The sequence below is a fragment of the Nerophis ophidion genome, linkage group LG18 (genome assembly GCF_033978795.1).
Source record: "Nerophis ophidion isolate RoL-2023_Sa linkage group LG18, RoL_Noph_v1.0, whole genome shotgun sequence".
In the NCBI taxonomy this organism is placed as follows: domain Eukaryota; kingdom Metazoa; phylum Chordata; class Actinopteri; order Syngnathiformes; family Syngnathidae; genus Nerophis; species Nerophis ophidion.
The window spans coordinates 34343369-34368451 of record NC_084628.1 but is presented as its reverse complement, the minus strand read 5'-3'; the positions used below and the strand labels follow the sequence as shown (position 1 = coordinate 34368451).

The 25083-nt window shown below is 40.1% G+C and overlaps 2 protein-coding genes across 5 annotated transcripts in view; one reads left to right on the top strand and one right to left on the bottom strand.

Moving 5' to 3' along the window:
• zgc:112083 (uncharacterized protein LOC550461 homolog) overlaps positions 1–1085 on the top strand; it is a 40658-nt gene extending 39573 nt beyond the window's left edge. For all 4 annotated transcript variants that reach the window (XM_061878034.1, XM_061878031.1, XM_061878033.1 and 1 more), the window contains exon 10: positions 295–1085. In XM_061878034.1, coding sequence (XP_061734018.1) covers positions 295–697 — 403 coding nt within the window. In that variant the 3' untranslated portion in view covers positions 698–1085. The remainder of the gene's footprint in view (positions 1–294) is intronic.
• LOC133537143 (uncharacterized) lies at positions 825–25083 on the bottom strand. Its single transcript, XM_061878035.1, has 5 exons — positions 24983–25083; positions 10444–10562; positions 10178–10246; positions 3729–3822; positions 825–3666 (listed from the first exon to the last, which is right to left on the bottom strand). The coding sequence occupies exons 2-5, from the start codon at positions 10531–10533 to the stop codon at positions 3191–3193; spliced, it is 729 nt and encodes a 242-aa protein (XP_061734019.1). The 5' UTR covers positions 10534–10562; positions 24983–25083; the 3' UTR covers positions 825–3190.

The following is a 25083-nucleotide window of genomic DNA, read 5'->3' as shown; positions in this document are numbered from 1 at the left end:
AAAAAAAAAAAAAGTTTATCAGTTTTACCATTAAATATGTTGTCTTTGTAGCATATTGAACTGAACATGGGTTGAAAATGATTTGCAAATCATTGTATTCCGTTTATATTTACATCAAACACAATTTCCCAACTCATATGGAAACGGGGTTTGTACATACTGTCATCATTTCACTTCAACTTCAGCATTGGAGCATTCGCACTTCTAGTTAGCGTTAATGTTGTCAGCCTTGTAGTATTTTTGTAAGGTAGTTAGCTGGATTTCAAATACGTGATTCAAGTGTTCTTTGCTCAGGTACAGGAAGGATGTCGACGGCTTCTTGAAACTGAACATGGTGCGCGTGGAGACGGTGGAAGTGAGCAAAGAGATCATGAAGAACATGGCCAAGAAACCTCCCGGCCTTCGCAAGAGTCCGAGAACCCGCAGCGAGAGAGCCGCTGCCACGCCCGACAGGGGGCGTGCCTCTCCGGCGCCATCTTCCTCCGCTTCATCCTCCGCTTCGCCGTGCTCCTCAGAACAGTCGGCCAGCCCGCACGGCGGCGGCGACTCACCCGTCTACTGCATCATGAGCACCATTCCTCACATCGAGGACGAAGCTGGCGGGCCCGCACAGGAGGACTGTGAGGCCGGGGGGACATCTGGAGCCGTGCAGGCGCTGACGGCGGTGGCGAGAGGTCTGGGCATGGACGTGGTCTGACTCCTAACAGTAGGCTTACATCTTACATCTTTTTTTAATAAAACAAAGCTGCTGCTTTACTGTTAGCAGTGACTCCTTTGTACAATATATTACAGTATGAAATGATCTTTTTTAATAGATGTCACATTTTATCACTTTGATTATATTGGATTTTTTATTGATTTAAATGGCTGTCAAACCCAGCACATTTTGGAAATTAAATGATGTATACAGATGTTTTTATGACATTTTCGTCAGTTACTGTAGTAACTTGGTAGTGAAGCTCGATTTTCATGGGACTTTACATTTGGACTGACGGCTTCCCAATTCAAACTCATTACAAATCCAGGTGTATGTACTATACATTAAAAATGTACACAGGAAGATATGTGCACAATTGCAAAATCAATAGGGTTCTTGTTTTGACAAGTCACTGCACACAAAAAATTGTTGCGATTCGGATTCACCTGGATTGTAAATCAATTCACAATTTTCTAATTTGAATTAAAAACACATACCTTAAAAAACACACTGTAGTGGAAAGGTCCGAAACTCAACTGCAGACAAAATGGTTTTAGTACAAAAGTTGTATTTACCCATCAATCAAAATCGTACAAGTTGGATTAAATTGCCCATGCAGACAGATACCGTCCTCTGGAGGATGCTGAATCAAACGAAATACATGCAAAACATCTCCCTTCTCTTGGTCCACTGGCTTTTTTTATATGACTCCTCATGGGTCAAGGTCGAGTTGTTTTTGCCACTGCTGGCACCAGCACAATCGTGGATCTCCTAGTCATAACAAGCATTCATCAAATCTCTTAGACTGGGTGGCGCGACCCCAAATTCAGGTTTCCCTTATATTTTGCTTCCAAGTGATTCAGAAATAGGCTTTTAAATAGACTTTCTTTTTTTGGACTTAAACAGACGCAAAATATGGTATAAAGTCAGAAATTCCACTACAACACCTCTTCATTCAATGTGTTGTCTTCATTTTTATGACTATTTACATTGTAGATTGTCACTGAAGGCATCAAAACTATGAATGAACACATGTGGAGTTATGTACCGTATTTTTCGGATTATAAATCGCTCCGGAGTGTACGTCGCACCGACCAAAAATGCATGATAAAGAAGGAAAAAAACATATATATGTCGCACTGGCGTATAAGTCGCATTTTTGGGGGAAATGTATTTGATAAAATCCAACAAGAATAGACATTTGAAAGGCAATTTAAAATAAATAAAGAATAGTGAACAACAGGCTGAAATGGTGTACGTTATATGACGCATAAATAACCAACTGAGAACGTGCCTGGTATATTAATGTAACATATTAATGTAAAAGTCATTCAAATAACTATAACATATAGAAAATGCTATACGTTTATCAAACAATCTGTCACTCCTAATCGATACATCCGATGAAATTTTCTTCCTCGATGTCACTTCTAAACAACTCTGCAAACTCCAAAGGTATGCGCCGCTTCCTCTTGTCGTTTTCTGCTGCATATTTCACTACATCCAGCTTGTAATCTGCAGTACATGATTTCCTTTTTCGGTGCCATTTTTGTTCAGCCATTCTCAGTTTTTATAAGTTACCGCCAACGATGAAATGATCCATTTTAATAACTACGGCAGTAGCATATAGAATATAGCAGTTAGCATCCCATGACCCACAATGCACTTCTGCCATGACCCTCCCCCTCCGAATTCTTATTGGCTGACGTGTGTGTGATGATCGCTGACATTTTCTTCGTCTCTTCCGCGAATGAGATAAATAATATTACTTGTTATTTTACGGTAATGTGTTAATAATTTCACACATAAGTCACTCCGGAGTATATGTCGCACCCCTGGCCAAACTATGAAAAAAACTGCGACATATAGTCCGAAAAATACGGTACTTAAAAAAAGGTGAAATAACTGAAAACATATTTTATATTCTAGTTTTTTCAAAATAGCCACCATTTGCTCTGATTACTGCTTTGCACACTCTTGGTATTCTCTCAATTAACTTTAAGCACACCTTTGAAGTGAAAAGCATTTCTTGAATTTCAGTTATTTCACCTTTTTTTGTTAAGTACGTAACTGCACATGTGTACATTCATAGTTTTGATGCCTTCAGTGACATTCTACAATGTAAATAGTAATGAAAATAAAGAAAACGCATTGAATAGGAAGGTGTGTCCAAACTTTTAGAAACAATTTTTAAAAATATTTTTATGCCATCTCCTTGCAAAAAGGAGCTTTTCTAACCTGTAACGTGTTTTGAAAAAAGCTTCATTATAATTATTATACCAATTAATACATTGCAAGAATTGGTTAGAATCGAGAATACATTCTAAATCAAATCATCGCCCAAGGAATCAGATTGTATCGTTTGGTGCACAAATATTCACAACCCTGGTAGATACGACATGTCTGACTTAAGGTGATTTAGAAGACTTCTGGGGTCCTTTCTCTTCCTAAAGACTACAAAACTGAAAAATACGATTATAGCATACAGCGGACTCAAAGCAAAAATCTTGGATGGCGGCTGTTGCCCAAAAACGGTGAGTAGCAGAGTTGGTGCAGGTGCTTCTCATCACCTGTAGGTGTGGCTCTGCTGAGGTGAGCGGGCCCCTGCTGCCTCACAATGGCCGGACAAATACGTTGTGGCTCAGAGAATCTGCCTACAACGCTATGAGAGCATTTAATCACATTGCAGTTTACACGGTCGCCCAATAGAAGAAATTGATCACTTCGGTTTGGATGTTTAAATCTGTTCCTGTGACAGTACCAGCGAGCACCAGTGTGTGGCGCTGTCATAATCTGTGAGAATACGCGCTGCCTCGTCTTCTTCATCTGGATGCAGTCGGCACTCTCCTGCTGCCTTTTCCACCTTTCTTCTTGCTTTTCTCCGTCCTCTCTCCAGCTAAGATCGTGTCCCAGCACTTGGCACCTTCTTGGTCTCGTCTCAGCCAGCAGTCCAAAGGCAGAAGACGACGCTAACAACGGTGAGCATCGCACATTAATCATAGTTCACTCATTACGTTTAGTGGGTACTCACCTGCAAGAGGGGATGTGAGCGAGACAGGTGGTCCGGGGGCAGGAACCTGGGATGTTGTGTCTCCATGGAGACGATCATATTTGGCTATGTTGTGCTTAACAACAGACAGTATAAAGACTCTTGAATGTAAATACAATTGTGGATGTTTGCATTTAATTACTCAACTGCAGAGAGTACCAGGGATTTAGCATTTAGTATTTAATCTAGTATGCAATATCATTGTATATATTTTTAAAATTTCTCTTCCTCCAAAATATAATTTATTATAATAAACATGTAATGGACCTTCTACACGTTGCTCTCTTCTGGCCCGACATTCGATATGTGGTGTTTTTTTTTTTTTTAACCATTTAACCGGTCATGCAAAATAATTAAACATAAATGCAAACAATGCTAATAGCTATCATGGGAACATCTGTTGCTTGACTTTACAGTTGGTAAATGTTACTGTGATATGCATAAATGCTAAAATGCTGAAGCTAGCACATATCAGTTTAGGAACTGAGGAAACTAATTTTTGAAGGTTTGAAAGTGGAATTCTTTGTAATTCTTGTTTTATGTAGAGCTTTTGTCGTTCAACAATCCGGGGTCTCCGCTGTCGTATTTTACGCTTCCTAATGCACCACACATTTTCGATGGGAGACAGGTCTGGACTGCAGGCAGGCCAGGAAAGTACCCGCACTCTTTTACTATGAAACCACGCTGTTGTAACACGTAGCTTGGCATTGTCTTGCAGAAATAAGCAGGGGCGTCCATGATAACGTTGCTTGGATGACAACATATGTTGCTCCAAAACCTGTATGGACCATTCAGCATTAATGGTGCCTTCACAGATGTGTAAGTTACCCATGCCTTGGGAACTAATACACCCCAATACCATCACAGATGCTGGCTTTTGAACTTTGCGCCCAAAACAATCTGGATAATTATTTTCCTCTTTGTTTCGGAGGACACCACGTCCACAGTTTCCAAATATAATTTGAAATGTGGACTCGTCAGATCACAGAACACTTTTCCACTTTGCATCAGTCCATCTTAGATGATCTCGGGCCCAGCGAAGCCAGCGGCGTTCCTTGGTGTTGTTGATAAAGGGGTTTTGCTTTGCATAGCATAGTTTTATCTTGCACTTGCAGATGAAGCAACCAACTGTAGTTACTGACAGTGGTTTTATGAAGTGTTCCTGAGCCCATATGGTGATATCCTTTACACACAGAGGTCTGTTTATGATGCAGTACCGCCTGGGGAATCAAAGGTCCGTAATATCATCTCTTACGTGCAGTGATTTCTCCAGATTCTCTGAACCTTTTGATGATTTTACGGACCGTAGATGTTGAAATCCCTAAATTCCTTGCAATAGCTCGTTGAGAAATGTTGTTCTAAAACTGTTCGACAATTTGCTTACAAAGTGGTGACCCTCGCCCCATCCTTGTTTGTGAATTACTTAGCATTTCATGGAAGCTGGTTTTATACCCAATCATGGCACCCACCTGTTCCCAATTAGCCTGCACACCTGTGGGATGTTCCAAATAAGTGTTTGGTGAGCATTTCTTAACTTTATCAGTATTTATTGCCACCTTTCCCAACTTCTTTGTCACTTGTTGCTGGCATCAAATTCTAAAGTTAATGATTATTTGCAAAGAAAAAATCATTATATAATGGATGTATAATGAAAATAACAGTTGTATATATATATATATATATATATATATATATATATATATATATATATATATATATACATACATACATACATTTCCACGTCAGGGGCCCAGACTTGTTAGGTTGGTCCTGTGATGGAGGAGGTTGAAGAAGTGTGGAAAACCTTGAGGAGCTCTGCTGATGTTGACATTGTGTTGCACATACATACACAGATATACATGTATACATACAAACCCCGGTTCCATATGAGTTGGGAAATTGTGTTAGATGTAAATATAAACGGAATACAATGATTTGCAAATCCTTTTCAACCAATATTCAATTGAAAAGGCTACAAAGACAACATATTTGATGTTCAAACTGATAAACTTTTTTTTGCAAATAATCATTAATTTTAGAATTTGATGCCAGCAACACGTGACAAAGAAGTTGGGAAAGGTGGCAATAAATACTGATAAAGTTGAGGGATGCTCATCAAACACTTATTTGGAACATCCCACAGGTGTGCAGGCTAATTGGGAACGGTGGGTGCCATGATTGGGTATAAAATACAGCTTCCCAAAAAATGCTCAGTCTTTCACAAGAAAGGATGGGGCGAGGTACACCCCTTTGTCCACAACTGCGTGAGCAAATAGTCAACCAGTTTAAGAACAACGTTTCTCAAAGTGCAATTGCAAGAAATTTAGGGATTTCAACATCTACGGTCCTTAATATCATCACAAGGTTCAGAGAATCTGGAGAAATCACTCCACGTAAGCGGCATTGGCCGGAAACCCAAATTGAATGACCGTGACCTACGATCCCTCAGACGGCACTGTATCAAAAACCAACATCAATCTCTAAAGGATATCACCACATGGGCTCAGGAACACTTCAGAAAACCACTGTCACTAAATACAGTTTGTCGCTACATCTGTAAGTGAAAGTTAAAGCTCTACTATGCAAAGCGTAAGCCATTTATCACTAACATCCAGAAACGCCGCCGGGTTTTCTGGGCCTGAGATCATCTAAGATGGACTGATGCAAAACAAAATCCATTCATCAACAACATCCAGAAACGCCGCCGGCTTTTCTGGGCCTGAGATCATCCAAGATGGACTGATGCAAAGTGGAAAAGTGTTCTGTGGTCAGATGAGTCCACATTTCAAATTGTTTTTAGAAATATTCGACATCGTGTCATCCGGACCAAAGGGGAAGCGAACAATCCAGACTGTTATCGACGCAAAGTTCAAAAACTAAAATCTGTGACGGATTAGGGGTGCATTAGTGCCCAAGGCATGGGTAATTTACACATCTGTGAAGGCACCATTAATGCTGAAAGGTACAGACAGGTTTTGGAACAACATATGCTGCCATCTAAGCGCCGTCTCTTTAATGGACGGTCCTGCTAGACAATGCCAAGCCACATTCAGCACATGTTACAACAGAGTGAGTACTTTCCTGGCCCGCCTGCAGTCCATACCTGTCTCCCATCGAAAATGTGTGGCGCATTATGAAGCGTAAAATACGACAGCTAAGACCCCGGACTGTTGAACGACTGAAGCTCTACATAAAACAAGAATGGGAAAGAATTCCTCTTTAAAGCTTCAACAATTAGTTTCCTCAGTGCCCAAACGTTTATTGAAAAAAAAAGGTAATGTAACACAGTGGTGAACATGCCCTTTCACAACTGCACGTGTTGCAGCCATGAAATTCTAAGTTAAATATTATTTGCAAAAAAAAATTTTGGGGGAGTTGAACTTAACATATCTTGTCTTTGTAGTGCATTCATTTGAATAAGGGTTGTCATTGTATTCTGTTTATATTTACATCCAACACAATTTCCCAACTAATATGGAAACAGGGTTTGTATATATATATATATATATATATATATATATATATATATATATATATATATATATATATTTATTTATTTATAGATATATATATACAGTATATATATATATAGATAATGTATATACATATATGTGTATATATTATGTTAATATAATGGATGTATAATGAAAATAATTGGATATTAAGAGTCTGTGAAAGTTCGGCCCAGACTTTTTTTTTTACTTCGCTCATGACCTCCTTAAAGTTTTGTAATCAATAAGAAATATCAAGCTGCTAAAATTTGCCAACAATGCCATAATGCATTGTAATGGATTTAAATAGCGGTAATTTTGAATCTTTTATTTTGTTTGGAAGTTAGTTTTTTTTTATAATATCCACAAAGTTCAGTGAACAGGTTGTGTTAAGTGTGACCATGTGTGTTGACTAGGGTAAGTTATTCATATTATGTCACGCAAGTAAATGCTGTGCTTTTCTTCACTTTAAATGGCCATTGACTTGAATTTCGCAATTTATCCACAAGATGTCAACATTTTAGCAGCCATCAGATATTTACAATTAAGTAGAACCAAATAGAAATAAAACCAAATAGAAGACTTCCAAGGGCCGTAAGTAGTGATGTGCGGATCGACACTGAATTATCGATACCACTGATAAAATATTTTTATGCTCTGATATCAATTCTCAAAATCAAAATATCGATACTCTAGATCAGGGGTGTCAAACCTACGGCATGAGGGATCAGGCCCGTAAAAAGGTTTTATCCGGCCCGCGGGATGAGTTGGCTATGTATAAAAATATACAGTACATGAAATTTTTGAATGAAAGAAACTGCTGTTCTAAATGTGTCCACTGGATGTCGCAATAGCAATTCATTTTATCTTTGTAGCTGATGCTACATATGTACAAAAAAAACACATGATGTTAGTACCTTACGTCCAGGAAAATGATCAAACTACATAAATAACATACTGTAGTTGGATTTTGGTATAATTTTGTATCTTAATAGATTAAAAGTTAACACCAACATTATCAAATAATGTATTCAGAAATATATTTATAAAGACATATACAATATATATACTACCAACCGCAACAGGTAATTGTAAAAAAACACAAAAACAGAATTATAATTTGTACAATTTCAGAATGTTGTTCCATTTTTAAACAAAGAAAACAATCATAAGTTGTTTTTACTTTTAAGTTATCTGTCAGAGGTAGTTGGTGATGAACCCCAAGATGCAGAGAAGGAGGCAGGCATAGAATATGAAAACATGATTTAATTAAAACTAAACAAGAACAAACAAAAAGCACGCAGGTGGGTGGAATAACAAACTAAGGGAGCTAGTATTGGAAGCTAGAAAACAAAAAGGAACTTTAGCATGGAAGCTAGAGGATAGCAAACAGAAAAACTGGAACTAATTAATGCTAACAGAAACAGCTTACCGCTACAACGACCAGGACAAAATATAGCATGACAGGTAGTAGCTGTAACAAACGACACAACAGGTAGCACGACAAGAGTGATATGTTGCAACGACAATACAATGATCCAGCAACTGATAAGACAAAGCAGGTACAAATAGGAGCAGGCTGATTGGCAACAGGTGTGGCCAGGTGCCAATCAGCCGCAGCTGAGGAGGAACACAGCACTCGGGGAACAAGACAGGAAGCTGACAAAATAAGATACTAAACACACAGAAAACAGACAAATTCAGAGGAAAAAACTAAAACATAGACAAACTGTCAGGGGAAAGCCTGACATTATCGTGGCAAGGTTTTACCAGTCTGGCCCACTTGGGAGTAGATTTTTCGCCACGTGGCCACCAATCTAAAATGAGTTTGACACCCCTGCTGTAGATTCTTAAGTTATTCGCGATAATGTAATGTATTGACAGGAACACTGAGATGATCGGTCAAACTACTTTTTCTTCCGCCTCAGTAAGTATGTAGTGCTCTGCGTAGTTATTCAGTCTGACGTTTATTTAGGACAGGGGTCGGGAACCTTTTTGGCTGAGAGAGCCATGAAAGCCAAATATTTTAAAATGTATTTCCGTGTGAGCCATATAATAGTTTTTAACAATGAATGTAACTAAATGCCTGCATTTTTTTTAGTAAGACCAACATTTTTAGAGTATTGTAGGTCTCTTATTATTTTTAAGAACATTGTTATTCTGAAGCCAACCAATAATAAATCAAATACTTCTTATCATGAATGCGACTTCTTGAACAGGTGCGGTAGAAAGCGGATATTTTGACACTGTGATTACCAGCGTAATTATGTAGGTAGGTAAGTATTGTTATTGCCCATGTACAACACAACTTTTTTGATTGACTGATTGATTTGATTAGACAAACAAACAGTGTTTAGGGTCACAGAACAGCTATGGGGGGAAAAAAAAACTCCAGAGCAAAGCATATATACGTATCACAACATACATCTCCAGACTTGCAACAGAGGGGAGGGAGTGGGGGGCTACGGTGGCGGGCTGCAGCTCTTCAAACACTGCCCAGTTGTCCATCACCCCTAAGGGATTCGCGTCAAGGGCGTTGGATGAATTATTCATTACTTATCGTGTTAAGCAATGTCAGCTAAGATTTATCTTGAGAGCCAGATGCAGTCATCAAAAGAGCCACATCTGGCTCTAGAGCCATAGGTTCCTTACCCCTGGTTTAGGAAAATGACTGACAATTAAAATGAGTCACTGAGAATTAGAAACGGCATGTAGGCAGGACATACAGAGTTGAGTATGAATAGGATAACACATTCAGTGCAGGATAAAGTCCATCCTTTGTTTCGCCGTAGGTGTTTTACGATGATTCACCAATAGCAGCAACACTTGGTATGTTTTATTTTACAAGACCTATTAGGTATATTTCCACAAAGTATCGGTATTGGAAAATCACTAATTATAGGCTGTTAATGCACTTGATTTCTATGTGAAAATCATTACCTTGAGTTGCTCTTTGTAATGAATCTGCCAGGCGATGTAGACGTGCAGTGTGTTCCATCTAACGCTGTTCTGCAGCAAGAACCACAAACAGGTACTGGACTCAATTAAAAAATGCCACTACCGACCCACATGTAGGCCACGGAAATATTTGGCTTCATTTTCAAAAAAAGGGGGGCACCTCAGTGGTGGAGAAGTAGTTGGGGGAGGTGATGTGTACAAAAAGACAGACTAAAGGACTATAATTAAACGTGATATCGTGTCCTTACAGATGTGTGTTGAGTCCACATGTCTGAGCAACATGCAGGTGGACCAGCAGAGGGGTGCCAGGTGACGGGGGTGAAAGCGTGTCGATGCATAGGTTTCTGGCAGACCCACCTAGGTGAACCTGCAACAATACAAAAACTTTATCAACGATGTCTTTATGATGAAGCCATCAGGACCACATCATCTGCAAAAAGCAGAGACCTAATCCTGCGGTCACCAAACCGGAACTCCTCAACGCCTTGACTGCGCCTAGAAATTCTGTCCATAAAAGTTATGAACAGAATCGGTGACAAAGGACCGGGTGACCAGGATCTTCAGCTCTCACTGGATCGGTTTGCAGCCGAGTGTGAAGCGACCGGAATGAGAATCAGCACCTCCAAGTCCGAGTCCATGGTTCTCGCCCGGAAAAGGATGGAATGCCATCTCCGGGTTGAGGAGGAGACCCTGCCCCAAGTGGAGGAGTTCAAGTACCTAGGAGGCTTGTTCACGAGTGGGGGAAGAGTGGATCGTGAGATCGACAGGCGGATCGGTGCGGCGTCTTCAGTAATGCGGACGTTGTACCGATCCGTTGTGGTGAAGAAGGAGCTGAGCCGGAAGGCAAAGCTCTCAATTTACCGGTCGATTTACGTTTCCATCCTCACCTATGGTCATGAGCTTTGGGTCATGACTGAAAGGATAAGATCACGGGTACAAGCGGCCGAAATGAGTTTCCTCCGCCGGGTGGCGGGGCTCTCCTTTAGAGATAGGGTGAGAAGCTCTGCCATCCGGGAGGAACTCAAAGTAAAGCCGCTGCTCCTTCACATCGAGAGGAGCCAGATGAGGTGGTTCGGGCATCTGGTCAGGATGCCACCCGAACGCCTCCTTAGGGAGGTGTTTAGGGCACGTCCAACCGGTAGGAGGCCACGGGGAAGACCCAGGACACGTTGGGAAGACTATGTCTCCCGGCTGGCCTGGGAACGCCTCGGGATACCCCGGCAAGAGCTAGAGGAAGTGGCTTGGGAGAAGGAAGTCTGGGTTTCCCTGCTTAGGCTGTTGCCCCTGCGACCCGACCTCGGATAAGCGGAAGAAGATGGATGGATGGTCTTTAGATGATGCAAGGCATGCTAGCTAGTGTGGCCGTGTGATTGAATGTTGTGTAGACCAGTGTTTTTCAACCACTGCTGACACCCCTGTGGTGTGCCGTGGGAGATTACGTAACTTCACCTAATTCGGTTAATATTATTTTGCAAACCAGTAATTATAATCCGCAAACGTGCCGTTGTTGAGTTTGTACTGTCTAGAGCGCGGCAGAGTAACCATGTAATACTCTTCCTTATCAGTTAGTAGCAGCAGGTAGCTAATTTCTTTGTAGAGGAAAAGGGACAAGCGGTAGAAAATGGATTGATGTCGAGAACATGGTTTGTCGTGATCACAATTAGAGATTTCCGACAATGGCTTTTTTGCCGATATTGTCCGACTCCTAATTACCTATTCCGATACCAAGCGATACCGATATATACAGTTGTGGAATTAACACATAGCAACTTGCAGAACAGGTTGTCAGCTAATACTCTTATTTTCTTCAAATCAGTAACCGGAAGTAAAACTCCTGCTTTTCTTATGGCCCAAATAGTTCACGGTAGCACTATGCACAATCATAATACCCGGGCGTCCAGTGAGGAGCATTTTGTACTCCCTCGTCCCAGGAAGAATGCTTTGCGGAAATCTTTTATTTATGGATCTGTATTGCTCTGGAATAACCTGCCTCAAATTCTCACCGGCACTGAAAGTAAACACGTTTTTAAAATGAAAGTAATATTTTATCTGAGTTTTTAAATTACTTTGCTCCTTCATGATTTTTTATGTTTGGTTTTATATTGTGTAGTTATATTTATATGGTAATTATTATTATTTGACTGTAAATTGTTTGCCTGTTTTATTATTAATGCATTTATTTTTTTATTTTTGTCTGTATTGCGTAGTTACAATTATATGCTTTTACTTGTAATTGTGTTGAGTTGTGGACCCCAGAAAGAGTAGTGGGTTGTTGTGGCAACCAGCTAATGGGAATCAAATCAAACTTGTCCAGGGTGTACTCCGCCTTCCGCTCGAATGCAACTGAGATAGGCTCCAGTCATTCCCCCGCGACCTCAAAAGGGAGAAGCGTTAGACAATGGATGGATGGATGGATGAATGGAATTAACACATTATTATTCCTAATTTCGTTGTATTGCCCCGCTGGATGCATTAAACCAGGGGTGCCCATTATGTAGATCGCGAGCTACCGGTCGATCGTGGAGGGTGTGTCAGTCGATCGCCAGCCAGGCATTAAAAAATAGACTTAAAAATTAGCGCTCATAAATCTTCACTAAAACGTCATTTTTGTCAATTCATTGCTGCCAGATCATTAAGAAAAGATTACCGAAAAGAAAGCGGGAAACACTTTTTATTTCAACAGACTCCCGCGCCCTACTTGCTGTAAAAACTCTAAAAACCGACTGCACAGTGCCTGTCGTCACATTAAAAGCCCTGCTTCATCCTGCCTGCGCTAACAAAATAAGAGTCTCAGAAAGGTAGCGTGCACAAGCTAGCAAACTACAGATTTTGCCGCCGATGTATTTCTTGTAAAGTGTGTTGCAACTTTCCTGCTTCCGGCGCCTAGACCGTAGTCGAGGAGCGCAGGGGAGACACTTCTCCAGGGCCGACGGATTCTCGGGGCAACACCCTTCACTTTAGCTGGCAGTGGGTCCTCACAATTCCGGACTCCAGGGCAAGATGACAAGTCCAGCGATTAGTTGCAAATCGTGGCTTTTTATTTACGTCTAGCACACAGTCAAATCCCGCACACAACACTAGCCACTCCTCGCTCTTGGCGACCGCTCCCTCTCCTCCCTCGCCCACACACTCACTGACATCACTCACCTGCTTTCACACTTGAAGGGCCACACACACATACACTACTCTCATAACGAGTATGGAAGCTGGACAAATAAGATGCCAAAAACCAACCACTTCCATGTGGTATTGGGCAGAAAGGAGGACTTTTTTTCTCCACCATTCAAAAATGTGGACATCATCACGTCATCAGCACTACTGTGAATCCTGTCTGATTCCAATCAATGCAAGTCATCAGAATCAGGTATTACACCAACTTATATTCTTGTCTTCATGAAAGAAAGGAAACTATATGTGTCGAACATGCTTATATTATTTTTAAACACAGCTAACTTGTAAACCAAAAACGTCTCTTCCATGAATAAATAAATATACATTATATATATGAATGAGGTAGATCCCTTCGACTTGGTCAATTGAAAAGTGGTTCGCCTGCAAAAAAAGTGTGGGCACCCCTGCATTAAACAATGTAACAAGGTTTTACAAAATAAATCAACTCAAGTCATGGAAAAAAATGCCAACATGGCACAGCCATATTTATTAATGAAGTCACAGAATATATAATTTTTTTTAGCATGCCTCAAAACAGCAGCTTGTAGTTTGGGACATGCTCTCCTTGAGAGAGCATGAGGAGGTGGAGGTGGGCTTGGTTGGGGGAGGGGGGGGGGGTATTGTAGCCTCCCAGAAGAGTTAGGGGCTGCAAGCGGTTCTGGGTATTTGTTCTGGTGTGTTTATGTTGTGTTACGGTGTGGATGTTCTCCCGAAATGTGTTTGTCATTCTTGTTTGGTGTGGGTTCACAGTGTGGCGCATTTTTGTAACATTGTCAAAGTTGTTTATAAGGCCACCCTCAGTGTGACCTGTATGGCTGTTGACCAAGTATGCCTTGCATTCACTTGTGCTTGTGAAAAGCTGTAGATATTATGTGATTGGGCCGGCACGCAAAGGCAGTGCCTTTAAGGTTTATTGGCGCTCTGTACTTCTCTCTACGTCCATGTACCACTCCGTACAGCTGCGTTTTAAAAAGTCATACATTTTACTTTTTGAAACCGATACTGACAATTTCCCATGTTTCATTTTAAAGCATTTATCAGCCGAAAATATCAGCAGTCCGATATTATCGGACATCTTTAATCACAATACGCGGGAGGCAGCGTTTAGGTAAAAATGTATCTAATACTTAAACCAAAAATAAATAAAATGCGAGTGCCGGTAAGAAAGGGCATTGAAGCTTAGGGATGGCTATGCAAAACAAAACTAAAACTGAACTGGCTGCAAAGTAAAACAGAACAGAATGCTGGACAACAGCAAATACTTACAGTGTGTGGAGCAGACAGCGTCCACAAAGTACATCCGTACATGAAATGACAATCAACAGTGTCCGCACAACTTGATTGCGAAAATAAAGCATGTGCGGGGAGTAGCGTTTAAAGAAAGACATGAAACTGCTCCAGGAAAATACCAACAAAAGTGGAAAAGCCACCAAAATAGGACTGCAAGACAAGAACTAAAATACTACACGCAGGAAAACAGCCAAAGACTCAAAATAAGTCACGGCGTGATGTGACAGGTGGTGACAGTACACCTACTTTGAGACAAGAGCTATTGTGATGCCTGCTTGAATTGATTAGTTTAATTTTTCAATGACTTTTGCTGGTTGTGTGCTTGGGGATTTTTCAATGAAAAAAATGTGCCTTGGCTCAGAAAAGGTTGAAAAACACTAGTGTTGACCTCTATTCCCGACCGCTGTGGCGAATGCTACCAAATTAATCTTACCATAACTTTAAAATGATCGTAATATGAGGGAAATCATCAGGAAAGGGAGTGGTGCAATAACTGTGTGTGTGTGTGTGTGTGTGTGTTACGCATTCAGCATTGGACAACATGCAAATTCCAGCATCCGCTAAAATTCCATTAGAGGTGATAATCCAGGTGGGGCTTTGGGTGCAACAATCCATTTAAGTTATTTGGGATGCAGCCGTTGCAAGGACACATGCTTATGGAAGTTTGTGACTATAACAAGTGTTTACAGCTTCAACACATGTCAGTATTTGACAAAAAAATAAGTGACAAAGCCTTAGAGGATGTGGATTATAGTCCTGGCAAATCTTTCACCTCTCAGGCATTTCTCGTAAATATTAGCCGGACGATTTGCTCCCGACATTTTAATCTGACCTGCGAGCTCTTTGTTTACAACACTAACACGCTTAACGATGCGTTCACTGACTCATTCCACATGCTTATGTTGTTCTTCTGCAAGCAACAGCTTTTTAACCATGGTCCTCACGGGCCAGGACCTCATCTGAAGAGAAGAATCTAGATTAGTGTTATCCCAACACCAATATTTTGGTACCGGTACTGGTACCAAAATGTATTTCGATACTTTTCTAAATAAAGGGCACCACAAAAAATGGCAATATTGGCTTTATTTTAAGAAAAAAATTTACAGTACATTAAACATATGTTTATTTTTGCAAGTTTGTCCTTAAATAAAATAGTGAACATACAAGAAAGCTTTTCTTTTATTAGTTAGTAAGCAAACAAAGATTCCTAATTTAGCGACTGACATATGCAGTAACATATTTCGTCAGTTATCTACCTATTATTTTGTCAAGTGGTAGAAAGCGTGTTCAGTAACTGTTAATATCTGCTTATTTTCTCTTTTGACATATTCTGTTAAAATGTAATAATCCCTTATTCTTCTTTTGTTTGATACTTTACATTAGTAATGATTGATACCACAAATTTGGGTATCGATCCGATACCAAGTAGTTATAGGGTCATACAATCGTCATAATTTAAGTCCTCATGTGTCCAGGCCCATATTTCCTCAGTTTATAAACATAATATATATATATACTGAATATGTTTTTTTAAATGATAAAAATATTTTGTGATGCTAAAAAATATCAATGTAATCATACGCTCCTGTACATTACAGTGGATGTCAGGTGTAGATCCACCTATGGCGTTTGTTTACATTGTGACACCAGTGAGCCTGTGTCGTGAAGTAGCTAACACACTGCAGACTGGGGATGGACGTTAGCCGCTAACTAGCTAGCCATGTCTTAAAGCACCTCTTCCTGAGGGCCTTTCAGTGTTATAGCTTCACCTCTATCGTCAGTTTTTAGGCCAGAATGCGTCCATTCTCCCTTTTCTGTCTGCACAGTGTCTGCTTGTAAGTACTCTGTGATTGTGCGCTGCCGAACATGCTCCTAAATCACGCTCGTAAAAACCAGCAATATCGTGCCTGTTAGAGAACGGAGGGGACCGGTACTTTTTAGAGGCGGTATAGTACCGAATATGGTTCTTTAGTATCGCAATACTGTACTAGTACCAGTATACCGTACAACCCAAATCTAAATGTATTCTGTCTGGCCTGTCAAGTAACAATTCCATATGGCAAATTTGTGTTGCCAATTAGGTATGCAGTCTTGGTTATCATACACCCAAACATTGCAAGTAGTAAACAAGTCAGTTTGCACCTGTATCATTTCATGCAAACCAATAATTCTATGTGTCAGTCTTTGTGCTGTTTTTATTAAGTATGATGACAAACTAATCAAGTACTAGTTAGGGTTCACTTGGTTCTCACCTCCTTGCCATCCTCACCAACAAGAATTTTAAATCATAAATCATTTTTTTGAAATTGTTTTCTAAATGTAAAACTATAATTATTCTCTTTAAAATGTGTTTTGTGTTCACATTTTTTGGGGATGTGGACATTTTTAATTAGCTTTACATCATGGGTGTCAAACTCTGGCCCGCGGGCCAAATTTGGCCCGCCATGTAATTTTATTTGGCCCTTGAGGCAATATCAAATTAACGTTAGAGTTGGCCTGCCGGTATTATACAGTGGCTGTGCCGCTGTAAAACCGCATTCACCGCTAATATTCATACTTGCGAACCCTCCCGATTTTCCCGGGAGACTTCCGAAGTTCAGTGCCCCTCCCGAAAATCTCCCTGGGCAACCATTCTCCCAAATATCTCCCGATTTCCACCCGGACAACAATATTGGGGGCCGTGCCTTAAAGGCACTGCCTTTAACGTTCTCTAAAACCTGTCGTCACGTCCGCTTATCCTCCATACAAACAGCTTCATAATGTAAGCGGCTTATACACACTCATAAGTGAATGCAATGCATACTTGGTCAACAGCCATACAGGTGACACTTGAGGGTGGCCGTATAAACAACTTTAACACTGTTACAAATATGCGCCACACTGTGAACCCACACCAAACAAGAATGACAAACACATTTCGGGAGAACATCTGTACCCTAACACAACAGAACAAATACCGAGAACCCCTTGCAGCACTAACTCTTCCGGGACACTACAATACACGCTACTACCTAAAAGCTTAATTTGTTCAACCTTGGCCCGCGGCTTTGTTCAGTTTTAAATTTTGGCCCACACTGTATTTGAGTTTGACACCCCTGCTTTACATGATGTCTTATCGGAGAAACAAAAAAGTCTGTAGCTTCTTTGGAAATCAAGATGAGTCGAAAAACACACGAGTTTGCAGTGATTACTTCGTTAAAGGTTTGTTTGATATCTTTTCAACTTTAAGTATTTCCAAAAGAGACAAGTGGTAGAAAATGGATGGATGGTTAAGTATTTCCCATTTAAGTATTATAAATTGTTTGTATCACAAAAAATGATTCCTGGGCGCGGCCACCGCTGCTGCTCACTGCTCCCCTCACCTCCCAGGGTGTGATCAAGGGCGATGGGTCGAATGCAGAGAATAATTTCGCCACACCTAGTGTGTGTGTGTGACAATCATTGGTACTTTAACTTCACTTTATCTTGTTTCTGAGTTCTTAAAAGTGCATTTTTTCCACAAGTGTTTCGTGAAACACCAACCGAGTCTAAATAAAAGAAAGCAAATGTGAGCAACTCATAAAAGAGTTAAGTGTTTACCAAAGGCAGCCATCATAAATGAAGCTTTCAGCACATACACAATGTTGACATCTATAGTTATATATTGATTAAGACAGGGGAAACGTGTAATCGTAAACAGTGCGTGCAACAACAACCAGGCAACAAACATAGCTGGAGACACTAAGTTAATTCATGAAATGCAACCTTACCCGAGCAAAAACGATGTATTATTTATCCGGGAGAGTCAATTCTTTTGGCCCAGCCACACACCAGGAAGTTGTAGACCTCCCGAGTTTCCATCTGTTTAGTCGTGTAGAATGATGATATAAAATAAACTTTGTAATATAAAAATAATATATCCATTTTCTACCGCTTAATCCCTTTTAGGGGTCGCGGGGGGCGCTGGCGCCTATCTCAGCTAAAATCGGGCGGAAGGCGGGGTACACCCTGGACAAGTCGCCACCTCATCGCAGGACCAACACAGATAGACAGACAACATTCACACTCACATTCACACACTAGGGACAATTTAGTGTTGCCAATCTACCTATCCCCAGGTGCATGTCTTTGGAAGTGGGAGGAAGCCGGAGTACCTGGAGGGAACCCACGCATTCACGGGGAGAACATGCAAACTCATACCGAGCCTGGATTTGAACCCAGGACTGCAGGACCTTTATATTGTGAGGCAGACGCACTAACCCCTCTGCCACCGTGAAGCCCTAAAAATAATATAGACAATTGTAAAATAAACATGTTCTGTTAAATTACTAATGGTAACATAAGCTAGCAACTGGTGTTCTTATTATATTGTTTGCTTTGAAAAATGTAGCTGTGAGCAAGGGTTGTCAAACTCGTGTTCATTGAGGGCCACATCGCAGTTATGCTTGCCCTCAGAGGGACACTTTTAACAATGAGTAATATACGTATATATATAATATATCGCAGATATATATATCGCAGATATATACATCTGCGATGAGGTGGCGACTTATCCAGGGTGTACACTGCCTTCTGCCCGATTGTAGCTGAGATAGGCGCCAGCACCCCCCGCGACCCCAAAAAAAGGGAATAAGCGGTAGAAAAAGGATGGATGGATATATATATGTAGGTGTGTGAAAAATCACAAGACTACTTCATCTCTACAGAACTGTTTCATGAGGGGTTCCCTCAATCATCAGGAGATTTTAATGGAAGCATTCACATACAATGGTTTATATAGGGCACAGAGTGGGTGGGTACAGGCAGGCGTAGGGTGTGGTGATTGGCTCATGTGTTACCTAGGAGGTGTTTCCGTCTGTGGCGGCATGTTGAAATGATTTCACTGCGCTTGTTGAGGGATGATAGATCTGGATGACATATAATAAACAGTTTCTCTTTTAAGCATAGGTTGCATCTTTTATTACCACTGTTATAAGTTGTGCTGGATGCAAGAATTTGCCATGTTATTGAATATTCAACATTATTGTCTTTGAGGTTCCAAATGTGCTCGCTGAGTTCTGTAGAATTCCGCAAAGTCTGGTTTCTAAAGGAGGCCTTGTGATTGTTCCATCTGTTTTCAAACGCTCCTTTGGTTAATCCTACGTACGTGTCCGATGTGTTAATGTCCTTTGCTTGGTAAACGACTGATGTTTGTAAGCACCCCCCGTTGAGGGGGCAATCAGGTTTCTTGCGACAGTTACATTCCTTATTGGTTTCAGAGTCGTTTAGTCGGGGGGTAGGCAGTCCTTTTGCAATTGCTTTGTTGTGGTTGCATCCAACACACCTTACAATAGTGGTAATAACAGATGCAACCTATGCTTAAAAGAGAAACTGTTTATTATATATCATCCAGATCTATCATCCCTCAACAAGCGCAGTGAAATCATTTCAACATGCCGCCACAGACGGAAACACCTCCTAGGTAACACATGAGCCAATCACCACACCCTAGGCCTGCCTGTACCCACCCACTCTGTGCCCTATATAAACCATTGTATGTGAATGCTTCCATTAAAATCCCCTGATGATTGAGGGAACCCCTCATATAACAGTTCTGTAGAGATGAAGTAGTCTTATGCTTTTTCCCACACCTACATATTGCGCTCTACCACGGTATCGAGCACTATTCTCTGGATAATCCGATCAAGACATATATATATATATATATATATATATATATATATATATATATATATATATATATATATATATATATATATATATATATATTTATTACCAATATACTGTATATTTTTTACATAAGCTGCAAAAAAAGAAAATTATTCTACTTTAAAAACTGTCATTAGAATTTCACAATAAAAGCAGTGGGTTTTTTACAGAATATAAAAAAAAAATGGAATAAATAGAATGGAATGGAAAAACTATACCACTATTTTAGCTGTAAAATTCAGAGCTGCCAGTTTTTTTTTGTTTGTTTGTTTTTTACCGTAAAATCTTGCTGTAATGTTTTGTTTCTTAATGTTTTAGTCTCTTACTGTATAAAAAAAACTCAGTCGGCGGAATTCAACCATAAAATCTATTGTCAATTTACAGTCTACAATTTGATTGATAATTAGTTTTAAAATCATAAGTCTAGCAGATATTTAAGTGCACTATTTATTTTTATTTTAACAAAAAATGTTTTTTTTTACAATATAATATTATATATATTATATTGTATTATATATTTTGTATATATGACAATATAATATTTTGATTTAATTAATATTGAATATTAAAAGATATGCAATTGCATGCAGTACATGATTTTTAATGTCAAAATGGAAAGAACAAATATATTTAGCAAGAAAAGATTAAGCATTTTATTAACGCATATTATTTCCAGGCTTTCGCGGGCCACATGAAATAATATGGCGGGCCAGATTTGGCCCCGGGGCCTTGAGTTTGACATCAGTGCTTTAAGAACCTTTTTCTGTGGGCGAGCTACTTTTCAATTGACCAAGAGGAGGGGATCTACCTCATTCATATACATAATTTATATTTATTTATTTGTGAAAGAGACATTTTTGTTAACCAGCTAAATGTGTTTAATGGTATTACAAGCATGTTTAACACACCATTCTTTCATGAAGACAATAATATAAGTAGGTGTATCACCTGATTGATTGGAATCAGACAGTAGTAATGATAATGTCAATATTTTCAAACGGAAGAGAAAAAAGTCCTCCTTTCTGTCCAATTCCACATGAAAGTCGTTGGTTTTTGCCGTCTTATTTGTCGCAGCTTCCATACTCCCTTTTATACACTTTACAAGAAATACATTGGCGGCAAACTCCGTGTCTTGCTAGCGTTCTAAGACTCTTATTTTGTTAGAGGACGGGGCAGTGATTTTATTGTGAAGACAGGAACTGTGCAGTCAGTTTTTAGGCGTTTGACTTAGGCTTTTCAGTGCGAGAGTTTGTTGAAATAAAAAGTGCTACACGCCTTCCTGTCGGTCATTTTTTCTTAATAATGATCTCACACTGCAAAAAGTTAGCGTTCAAAAACAAGAAAAAAAAATTCAAAAATGAGGGGTATTTTATTTGAACCAAGCAAAATTATCTGCCAATAGAACAAAAAAAATTGGCTTGTCAAGACTTTCCAAAACAAGTAAAATTAGCTAATCTCAATGGACCCGAAAACACCTTAAAATAAGTATATTCTCATTAATAACAAGTGCACTTTTTTGGTAGAAAAAAAAAGAGACCTTTTTGCTCCATCCATCCATTTTCTACCGCTTATTCCCTTTCGGGGTTGCGGGGGGCGCTGGCGCCTATCTCAGCTACAATCGGGCGGAAGGCAGGGTACACCCTGGACAAGTCGCCACCTCATCGCAGGGCCAACACAGATAGACAGACAACATTCACACACTAGGGCCAATTTAGTGTTACCAATCAACCTATCCCCAGGTGCATGTCTTTGGAAGTGGGAGGAAGCCGGAGTACCCGGAGGGAACCCACGCATTCACGGGGAGAACATGCAAACTCCACACAGAAAGATCCCGAGCCTGGATTTGAACCCAGGACTGCAGGAACTTCGTATTGTGAGGCAGACGCACTAACCCCTCTGCCATCGTGAAGCAACCTTTTTGCTCAATATGTTGAAAAATATTCTTAATTTAAGAAAACACTAGTACCATTATCTTGACATAATGATATGCACTCAGCATTACATTTCTTGACACCAGCAAACCTTTATTGAAAACTAGTTTGTTGTTCTAAATGGAAAGGCAACAAGGCAACCGATTGTTACTCTCGGGGTCTCCTAGCCGCTCAGGCAAATCATATGGTCTAAAAATGCATTTTTCCATCGACAACATATAACGCCAAGTGTGTGCTCTTTCAGTCAGTTAGTGGGCATATATCCATCCATTCTCTGCCGCTTTTCCCGTTCGGGGTGGCGGGGGATCGCTGCAGCCTACCTCAGCAGCATTCAGGCAGAAGGCGGCGTACACTCTGGACAAGTCGCCATCTCATCGCAGGGCCAACACAGATAGACAGACAACATTCACACTCACATTCACACACTAGGGCCAATTTAGTGTTGCCAATCAACCTATCCCCAGGTGCATGTCTTTGGAGGTGGGAGGAAGCCCATGCAGTCACGGGGAGAACATGCAAAGATCCCAAGCACGGGATTGAACCCAGGACAACTCAGGACCTTCGTATTGTGAGGCACATGCACTAACCCCTGTCCTACCGTGTTGCCCGATTGCGCATACAGTTGGGCAAAAAAGTATTTAGTCAGCCACCGATTGTGCAAGTTCTCCCACTTAAAATGATGACAGAGGTCTGTAATTTTCATCATAGGTACACTTCAACTGTGAGAGACAGAATGTGGGGGGAAAAATCCAGGAATTCACATTTTGGGAATTTTAAAGAATTTATTTGTAAATTATGGTGGAAAATAAGTATTTGGTCACTTCAAACAAGGAAGATCTCTGGCTCTCACATGACTGTAACTTCTTCTTTAAGAAGCTCTTCTGTCCTCCACTCGTTACCTGTATTAATGGCACTTGTTTGAACTTGTTATCAGTATAAAAGACACCTGACCACAGCCTAAAACAGTCAGACTCCAAACTCCACTATGGCCAAGACCAAAGAGCTGTCGAAGGACACCAGGAAAATAATTGTAGACCTGCACCAGACTGGGAAGATTGAATCTACAATAGGCAAGCAACTTAGTGTGAAAAAATCAACTTTGGGAGCAATTGTCAGAAAATGGAAGACATACAAGACCACTGATAATCTCCCTCGATCTAGGGCTTCACGCAAGATCTCATCCCGTGGGGTCAAAATGATCATGAGAACGGTCAGCAAAAATCCCCGAACCACACGGGGGGACCTAGTGAATGACCTGCAGAGAGCTGGAACCAAAGTAACAAAGGTTACCATCAGTAACACACTACGCCGACAGGGGATCAAATCCTGCAGTGCCAGACGTGCCCCCCTGCTTAAGCCAGTGCATGTCCAGGCCCGTCTGAAGTTTGCCAGAGAGCACATGGGAGAATGTCATGTGGTCAGATGAAATCAAAATATAACTTTTTGGTATAAACTCAACTCGTCGTGTTTGGAGGAAGAAGAATACTGAGTTGCATCCCAAGAACACCATACCTACTGTGAAGCATGGGGGTGGAAACATCATGCTTTGGGGCTGTTTTTCTGCTAAGGGGACAGGACGATTTATCCGTGTTAAGGAAAGAATGAATTGGGTCATGTATCGTGAGATTTGGAGCCAAAACCTCCTTCCATCAGTGAGAGCTTTGAATGGTTGACCAAATACTTATTTTCCACCATAATTTACAAATAAATTCTTTAAAATTCCCACAATGTGAGTTCCTGGATTTTTTTTTTTTACATTCCGTCTCTCACAGTTGAAGTGTACCTATGATGAAAATTACAGACCTCTGTCATCATTTTAAGTGGTCACTGACTAAATACTTTTTTGCCCCACTGTATATACAGTACATATATAATTTTTTTTGTATTGTAATTTTGAAGAATTTATCTGAATGTGCATGAACTATTTCTGTTCAAAATAGTTAGACATGTCACATGTTAAATGTTTAAATAGTCAGTTTACTGTACTGTGCCAACTGTAGGTATATTCTATTGTTTCATTGAAAATAAAACAGCAAAGTCCATTTGGCTGTCATCTGTTTTAATTAGGAGACACATTTTGTCAAAATATTTTTTTTTTCATGCCAGAAGTAAGAAATTATTACTTTAAAAAAGTAGTTTTATACAGCTTTGCAACAGTTTATATTCTACTTTCAAGCATGTTTTACTCAATATAGATCATAAAATCCCAGCAACAAGCTGTAATATCTTACTGAGATCATTTAGGACCAAAACCCTTAAAACAAGTAAAACACTCTAACATAAAATCTGCTTAGTTGGAAGAATTATCTTATCAGACAGAAAATAAGCAAAAATCCCCCTTATTTGAGATATTTAATCTCACTTAAATTTCTGTTTTGGCAGTGCAGCGTCATCTCACAAGACCCTCGAGTGCTGTGAATGTCAAGTGACAAAAGTGACATTATAATGAAGGTTGATGATCGCCAATTCTTAGGTCTATTTTGTTTAATGCTTGTGTTTCTTGAAGTTTAAGATAAATTGAGCTAAATATAAGCTCAGTCATTCTCAGGTGAAATGCATTACTTGTCTATTTAGTTCATTACAAGTAATTGATGTTGAACAACAGCATTTCAAAATAAAATATTTCAATCAAGCACTTTAAAGAACAATTTCAAAGTGAACATGACATGAAATAAGATCTCGTCATTAATAATGCGATGTTTCCTACCTGTGTGATGAATGTGTTTCCTTCTACAGCCTTCTCCTTGCAGAGGTGGTCCCAGCGTCCTCGCCAGAAACACCCGTCACACACTGTGAGGCCTCTTCTCA